Below are 8,639 nucleotides of genomic sequence, written 5' to 3'. Positions count from 1 at the left end.
CAATTGCACACCTTTAACCGTGATTGTCGATTTTTTGACTCTCTCGACTGCTCGCCAATTCGAGGCCCTGACACCATGGGTACCTAGAGCACGTGTCGTGGCCACTTGTTAGTCACCCGTTTTGAGGGAACTCATGGTAAATATGTTATTCACCTGAGTATGAACTATTTTCAAGGATTTTATTTTTGGATGGTTTTCGCTTAAAAAAATAAAAATAAAAATAAAAATCACTAGAAACATCTAAAAAGCATTCATGAATATTACAACCATTTCCATAAATTATGACATAAAATATTATGAGGAAATTATCATATGAGATTATATTGTGCAAAGTTTGTAATAAGACTTTCAAATTATGGTCCAATTAAATGTTTTTAATTTTTTTTCAATAATATTAAAAAAGAAATATTCATTTTCCAAATTTAAATATTATAAGTTACATTTAGTAACCAAATTAATAGAAGCAAATGAGGAAAGAAAGGAATCATAGTAGGTCCAACGAAAGGGACACCCTCTTCAAAGAGTAAATAATGAATATCATCTCGTGGAATTGTAGGGGTTTGGGTTCTGGGAAAAGAATAATGGAAGTGAAATCATTAATCCAAAAGGAAAGACCACTTGTTACCCTCCTCTAAGAGATGATATTAGGTGATGTTGAAATTTCCTCCATTCACTCCAAAATTTGGGGAAAAGTAATATGATAGCGGAAAGCTCGAGAGGCACTTCAGGAGGCCTTTGCACGATGTGGAATCCAACACAAATGCAACTGGTAAGTTCTATAAAAACAACCCATTAGATTGCAACTATCTTTAAAATTTTAGGGTTGCAACAAAATTGTACTATAGTCAATGTATATATGCCAACACATTTTCGAGAAAAACAGGAGTGTTGGAAGTCCTTGACAGAGTTGCAAAACTCTAATTATGGACACAATTGTATCCTGGGAGGTGACTTCAATACCTTTATGAGCCAAAAGGAGAAACGAGGAGGCTCCATTGTCTGGGATGCCTCACAAGAAAACATGGAGGATTTAATGCTCAATCTCAACCTTTTTTATGTCAAACCTACTAAATTACTCTACACTTGGAATAATAAGCGCTCTGGTCCTGGCCATATTGCTACTCGGCTTGACTGTTTCCTCGCATCTGACAGTCTCCTATCTTTGAATCTATGTTTGAAATCTTTTATCCTTCCTTAGTGCGGCTCGGACCATCGCCCTATTCGCCTCCTCCTCTCGCCCTCCCATAATCTTGGGCATATTCCTTTTAGGTTCTCCCCCCTATGGCTGGACTCTCTAGGGTTCTCTGATCTGGTCTCTCTTTCTTGGTCACATTGGGTGGAGGGAAGCCCAATCTCTATCTGGGAATCCAAAATCAAATGGCTAAAAGGAGATATTCAGAATTGGCTCAAGGAGAATAAAACAGAAAGGCAATATGCAATAAAGGATACAAAACAACATCTTGCATCCATTCAGGGGCAAATTGAGGCTGCCTTGATCACTTGGATTGAATTCCAAAAAGAAGATGAGACATTCAAGGCCCTCCACACCCTCCTTAGACGAGAAGAAGAATATTGGAGGCTAAAATCTAGAAACACTTGGCTTTCTATTGGGGATAGGAATACAAAGTTTTTCCATAAACAGGCAAAGTTCAGAGAAAGAAAAAACAACATATCTCAGATCCAACATAGGGGGAAACAATCACTAAATTTGAGGACATTAAGAAAGTTGTTGTGGAACATTTCTAGGATCTTTACCTAGAATACTTTCAGATTGATCAAGAAAGTGAGGAGTTCCTCTTGGAGAAAGTCCCCACCTTGGTACGTTCAGAAATGAATAACGCCCTGACCACCCCTCCGTCAGCTGAAGAGATTAGAAGGGTTGTATTCTCCATTCCTCCTGATAAAGCCCCTGGCCCAGACGATTTATCTACTGGATTTTATCAGTACTTATGGGAATTGATCAGTAAAGACTTGTGTCGTATGATTGGATATTCCTTCAAGAGATTCATAATGGGGGGAGGTATCAACACTTCCTTCTTAGCCCTAATCCCTAAGGAGTCTAACCCCTCCTCCTTTTCCAGATTCCACCCTATTTCTCTTTGTAATGTCTCCTACAAGGTTATTTTGAAGTTGCTCGCCTCTAGACTCAGAAAAATCATGCCAATATTGATCTCGGTCAATCAGGTGGAATTTGTGCCGGGTAGAAAAATCTTTGACAAAATAATCATTCTTGAGGAAGCTATAGACTCAAGCTGGAAAAGAGGGGACCAAGGCATGGTAATTAAACTAGATATGGCAAATGCCTTTGACATGGTAAGGCATAGTTTCCTATTGAAGGTTTTGAAGAAACTGGGGTTTGATGCAACATTTACAAAATGGGTTGCTCTATGCATCTCTTCTCCATGGATAGCTCCTTTGGTTAATGGCCGAGTGGTGGGATTTTTCAAAGCTTCTAGGGGTTTGAGGCAAGGTTGCCCCCTCTCCCCATTTCTCTATATAGTAATGGTAGATTCGCTGAGAAGAAGACTGGAGCATGAAAGAGATACCCACAAACTACCAAGCATCAGATATAAGGAGGGGATCAGAAGTATCAACCACAGGCAATTTGTGGATGACACTATCCTATTAGGAGGAGCCTCTGTGGTGATTGACAAATGCTTTAAGGTTAATTTGGAAAAGTTTCTCATCCTCTAGAGGAGCCACAAATGACAACAAAAGTCATATCTACACTTGGAACATCTCTCCTCAGAAAGCCAAAAAGATCAAAGAAATTATGGGATTCAAGACTGTTCGGGATTGGAAGGATTTCAATTACTTGGGAATTCCAATATTCCTAAGGAGGGCAGCTCCCTATGCCTGGCAACGAGTCCTAGACAAAATCAAAACTAAAATTGTGAATTGGGGGGGAATCTGGTTGAATAATGCGGGCAGGACAATATTAGTGAAATCGGTGTTATCAACCATTCCTTTGTACCAATTCTCAACTCTTCAGGCACCTAAGTATGTTTTGCATCAACTTGGCATATATATTAGAAATTTTCTATGGGAGGGAGGGAAGCAAGATAATAAAAAATTCCACTTGGTAAACTGGAAGACTATCAGAGTGCCAAAACAACATGGGGGTCTTGGAATCCATGACCCCTCTTTGGTTAATCTGGCCATGGGGGCCAAACTCTTTTGGTTGCTGAAAACGAGGCCTGAACATTGGTGGGCCAGGTAATGAGAGCTAAATATTTGCATCAACATAACAACAGGGAAGAGCACATCAAATCAACTTAAGGTTCTCTCATTTAGCAACTCCTCCAACCATCTTCGACTCTCATCTTGAGTAATCTCTGCAAAATTTCGGGAAATGGTCATTCGAACAACATTTGTTTGGACCCCGATTCTGGGACATCCACCTTTGGGTTTGGGTCCCTCAATCTCCCCTCTAAAGGAGCATTTGTTGCAATCCAAAGTTGTCCACTTAGACCAAATTTCCAATTGGGACAAGTTGGGCCTCTGGACAAGATGGAAATTTGATAATACCTCGGCTCATTTGATCCCTATTTGGGATATCTTAAAAAAGAAATTAATCGGCTGCGCCCCCCTTGCACAATCAATGGAGGACAGGTGGGGGTGGAAGAGCTCCTCCTACTCGGTCAAGGAAGGCTACTCTCATCTGCTTTTTAATGACCAAATTCCCCCAAAGTCTTCAATATGGAGCAAAATATGGAAGACAAATGCAATTCCCAAAGTAAACTTCTTCTGCTAGCTGCTCTCCCACAAAAGAATTATCACTATTGAGAACCTTCAAAAAAAGGGGTTTTGTTGGCCCCTCCAAATGTCCCCTTTGTGATAACTCGAAGGAAAACATCACCCATCTCTTCCTTCTGTGTCCATTTTCCATATCGGTTTGGTCCGTGGCCCTTGGCCTGCTTCTCTAGAGAACTTGTTGGCCTTCTGATCTCCCCCTCTTCTTTGCCTCATGGCCCAAATTCTATGTGGGCTCCCTTCAAGCCAAAAGCTCCTTTAAAGAACTCTAGATCATGCTTCCTAAGTATGTTTGTTGGCACATTTGGCTATCTCGAAACAAGGCGATCTTTAGTTCTTCCTATCCTCCCGTTAAGACCACTTCCCTCAAAGCTCTTTCATCTTGTTTCAAATTCCACCGCCCATCCATTGATCCTTCTCTTGACCCGGAAGAAACGACTTGGCTAACTCCTTGGGTTTGGCCCCCTCCCTCCTCGGCTACTGTGAATATCTCTTCCCCTCGCCCTCCCTGGATCCTCTGTTTGTCTTGTGATGAGCTTGCTGAATGGAAGCAGAGATCTAATTCATGGATTCTCCAATTTGATGGTGCCTCAAAAATAAATCTTGGGGTGGCAAGAGGGGGAGGGATTCTCATTAATCCCAAAGGAATAATAGTTGATCATTATGCTTGGGGCTTGGGAATGAAGACCAACAACCAAGCGGAAGCATATGGCTTATATCTTGGGCTAATTTTAGCTCATCAAAGGGGAATTAAGGAAGTGAAAATTTTGGGTGACTCATTCTTGGTCATAAAGCACATGAGCTCCAACTCTTCAGCCCAAAATAACAAGCTCAATCAGATTCTCAAAAGAGCCCTTGGCATGCTCCCTCCCTTTGAGAAATTACAATTTTTTCATATACTAAGAGGCCTAAATATGGAAGCGGATATATAAGCCAATAAGGCATGCCAACTGAACGAAGACCATAGTATGGTCAATGGAATTGAGGGTTTCCTATCCATCCCCTAAGTTTAAGAATGGTTGTCTCTATTTCTATGTCAAAGTTTCACTCCTCAACTAAGGTACTCTTCCCAAAGTCCCCAAGCAAGGTGCAAATGGATTATATTAAAACTAAAATCTCACCCTTCCTCTCCTTGGTCACACTCACCCTCCCTCCCCAACTCCACTTCACCTTCCCTCCCCACCTCCACTGGGCTTCCCCTCTCTTATCTTCCATCTGGCATCGATTGAATCCTCCCCTCTCACCTCCCCTGACACGAGGCAATCATATTTTCAGTGCATGTGAAGCCACTTGGCATGGATGAAAGGTGAAGTGTGGGAAATCTCTAGTCTGTCCCTCGTACTTGGGTCCATTACAAGAATGATCAAGTGAACTCCATACGAAACCCATCTGAGAGTGAGCCACATTTACTCCTCCTGGTTCAAATTGGATGGTTAGCTCGCTTGAAGGCTCAGATGTGTGAGATGAAGGTCACTTCGTTTAACAGTGTAATTATGGAAACAAGGTGGGATCCTAGAGGTACGCAGACTGCTTCTCTACGTTGTACGAAGCATGGTGAAGGTATCCTGCTCTGTTCTATGGGTTGTTATTAATTGGAATCTTCGGTAGGGTTCAGGTTACCACTGGATGGTCTCAGTGGATGGGGGATGCCCCTACCCCCAGTCTAGGGAGAGTTTTCAGCAGGTAAATCTGGTTTGGTATGGCAGGCATAATTGGTTAGGGAATTCTGTTAAGTTCTTAATGCCTTCGAAAGCGACCGGAAGCCGGGTGGAAAGTCTCATAGTGTTATTTGCCATGGATTCTGGTTCCTGGGGATGCCACCATCCACACTTGGGCAGGGTGGCAGGTCACGCTGTGCATAATTGGGAAAAATGCCCTCCTTTGGCCACTTTCTCTCCCCTACTTGTGGAACATGTACAAGTGAGCATGTTGAATTAAGCGCTGTTATCGCTAAGTTGCATTTGCTCCTTCAACATCAGAGGATTGAGGCAAGTGAGATGCAAGAGTTGAACATGGAGAAAATCAAGAAAATTGGCTAGCTCAAAGACAAAGTTGGGGCATTCAGAAGCATGCTTGAGGACCTCCAAATTCAACATGTCACGCAGAACTCCTAGCTCGCAGAAGAAAGCCTTGGCTTTGACCTCAACTGTCCTGCTGTCCTTGAAAATTAGTCTTTTATAAATGTATTTTGCTCTTATCGCAATTCTGTAAAGTCTATACTACATAATAGTAGTTGTCCAATTCTGTTTTGAAATTTTGAAGAAAAACTAGACTAAGTTAGACCGATTGCTCTTGGAGCGTATGAAGCCTAGCATTGACATTATAATGAAATTCATTATAATGAGAGTGTAATTCTCCAGTCTTGACCGCGCGCAGATTAATATAACTCGTATTCTTTCCTGTTAAAAAATAAAACCAAATTAAAAGAAGCGAATTACTAAAATTCTACCTTGAAATAAAACTAGTAAAACTAATAGAATATAACTTAATTTAAAAAAATATAAATACAAATATTTACAATTGGAAAACCAATAAATAACATTTAAAAAATCACCGACCTAAAAAAACATATAAATCAGAACATTGGCAATTGAAAATTCAATAGATAACCTAACCCGACAAAATACGAACAAGTGCAAGAATAAATGCGAAGAAGAATCTGGAAACCCATTGGTGCCGAACCCCAAAATCCGAACGGATTTTTAACAGTGGCAAGTGATTGTGGGAAGTATCAGCGCGTTGTCCAAACCCTCGGAAAATTCAGTTCAGTTTACTTCAATTTATCTATCATTGTGCCTTTTCAGTTCTCTACCCAAACTTGAAATTTTGTGTTGTTCCCCTTTACTCAGCGTAGCTGTAATTCATCGCCCTGTAAATACACTTCAGGCCGAGGTAGGTGTAGATACAGCGAGATGATGGATGAGGAAGCTGAACAGAAACCTAGACAAGAGGAAGAGGAAAAAGACGAAAACGAAGAGAAGGCCACACGAATTAAGGAGAAGAAACGGAAGAAATTACTCGAGGAAAATGCCAAATTGAAGAAGAGAGGAGTGTGTTACTTGAGCCGCGTGCCTCCCCATTTGAAGCCGCTCAAACTCCGACAAATTCTTTCACAGTATGGGGAGATCCTCCGGATATATTTGGCACCGGAAGGTATGTATGCCCTCTCTCCCTTTTCATAACTAAATTTTGAGTGCAAATCTTATGTATGCCTTCACTTTCTTCTCATGACTGAATTTTAACTGCAAGACCACAGTTTGATGTGATAGTAGGATAACATCACCATTGCTGGACGTATGGATGGGATGCTTTGTACCTCTATTTGGTTTATTATTATTATTATTATTACAACAGGACATGTTGCATATATACTCTACATTAACAAATACTCTACAAGCGAACCCTTTCACATGGTCTGCCTGAATGACAATTGCACCTTCACCAATATGTTCAATTCAAAGCAACTCCACGGTTTCCATTTTCAACGATCAATTGCTGTACCGTCTTCATTCAATTAGACTGGCTTGATTATTAACCTGCAAATAAAACATATTTTTGTTTTCGATTTGTTTCTTATGACTCCCAGATCCTGCGAAAAGAATGCGTCGGAAGCGGGCAGGGGGGAACAGAGGAAAGGAATTCACCGAAGGGTAAGTGGTTCTTTATCATGCCGTTTAAAAATTCTTTGTGTTTTAGGATGCCCATGCTGTAAAAAATATTTCCACGCTGTTTGTACTAATTGCCATGCTTGTGGCATTGAAATTATGTTCAGAGCTCTTGTCTCGCGGTTTTTTATTAAGCAAACATTACATAGTGACCTTTTAAGAATCCGCATTTTGAAGAAATGCAATGTTTTGAAGAATTTGGGTACTATTTCTTAGGCAACAAATTCGAAAACTTGCTTGAAGCTTCTATCAAGCTTCTTGCTGCAGAATTCTAAGAATGGGGAGATGATGTAACTTTTTTTTGTTCCTTTCTTCTTTTTCTATGTGGTTCATGGTCTTGAAGATTAGTAACTGCTATGTCCACGGAATATTTGTACTAGGCAGATCCACCATAATGGATCATTTCTGACTGGCTCAACCACGGAGCCTGACCCCAATAGTGTCAAGAGAATTGAAGCTGTGACCTCTCAATAGCAGAGGTGCTTTAGCGACGAGGACTTGGACCAATTGAACTAACCCTCAGGGTTTGATCACGTAACTCTTTTATGGTTGCATAATAAAAAATTAATGCAAAATGAGAGATGATTCCAATAAGGGTTTCATTCACCATGGATTGCCAAATCGAAGCTTGTGTAAAATCATGCAAATGAATCTGCCTATGCGTTTGAGAGTCTGCTATTACGTCCAAATAGCTTGATTGGGTCCTAAGAGTTATTTGCAACTCATCTTAAACTAGATGATTTTGTTTTTAGTCCGTGACAAAGACTTAACAACATACCTATCAAATGCATCCAAGGCTTAGGTTATGCAAGTGTAGAAACTAGTTGAATTATTGGGACATTTAAACAATTAGTATCATTTTTGTGAAGATTTGCATTAAGCTATTTTAATCTCTCCTCAGTAAGACACATTGCCATCTTAAATTATGAAATAAAATTTAATCAATGTTTCTTTGAGAGGATTAGGAATTTATTTATAGAAATATTATTTTAATCTCTCCTCAGTAAGACACATTGCCATCTTAAATTATGAAATAAAATTTAATCAATGTTTCTTTGAGAGGATTAGGAATTTATTTATAGACATATATTAGCCAATCATTGAAGCTCTCGTCATAGATTTGTGTGATAATTAAAGCTTTCTATAGCCTTTAGAAAATACTTAATTATTGAAGACCTAGGCTTCACATCTAAGCCATAAATGCATCGACCACAGTTCTAG

The 8,639-nt window shown here is 40.1% G+C and overlaps 1 protein-coding gene across 1 annotated transcript in view; it reads left to right on the top strand.

The window, feature by feature from the left end:
• The first annotated feature begins 6,358 nt into the window (after positions 1–6,358).
• The window catches only part of LOC149223872 (RNA-binding (RRM/RBD/RNP motifs) family protein), a 96,408-nt gene continuing 94,127 nt past the window's right edge, over positions 6,359–8,639 (top strand). Inside the window, exons 1-2 of the mRNA XM_089385946.1 lie at positions 6,359–6,906; positions 7,340–7,403. Coding sequence (XP_089242072.1) covers positions 6,666–6,906; positions 7,340–7,403 — 305 coding nt within the window. The 5' untranslated portion in view covers positions 6,359–6,665. The remainder of the gene's footprint in view (positions 6,907–7,339; positions 7,404–8,639) is intronic.

This window comes from Pinus tabuliformis, chromosome Q, assembly GCF_031772625.1.
Source record: "Pinus tabuliformis cultivar Carrire ecotype Pingquan chromosome Q, CPIR1, whole genome shotgun sequence".
NCBI classification, from domain to species: domain Eukaryota; kingdom Viridiplantae; phylum Streptophyta; class Pinopsida; order Pinales; family Pinaceae; genus Pinus; species Pinus tabuliformis.
The sequence above is the reverse complement of the archived record's forward strand: the minus strand, read 5'-3'. Positions and strand labels throughout refer to the sequence as shown.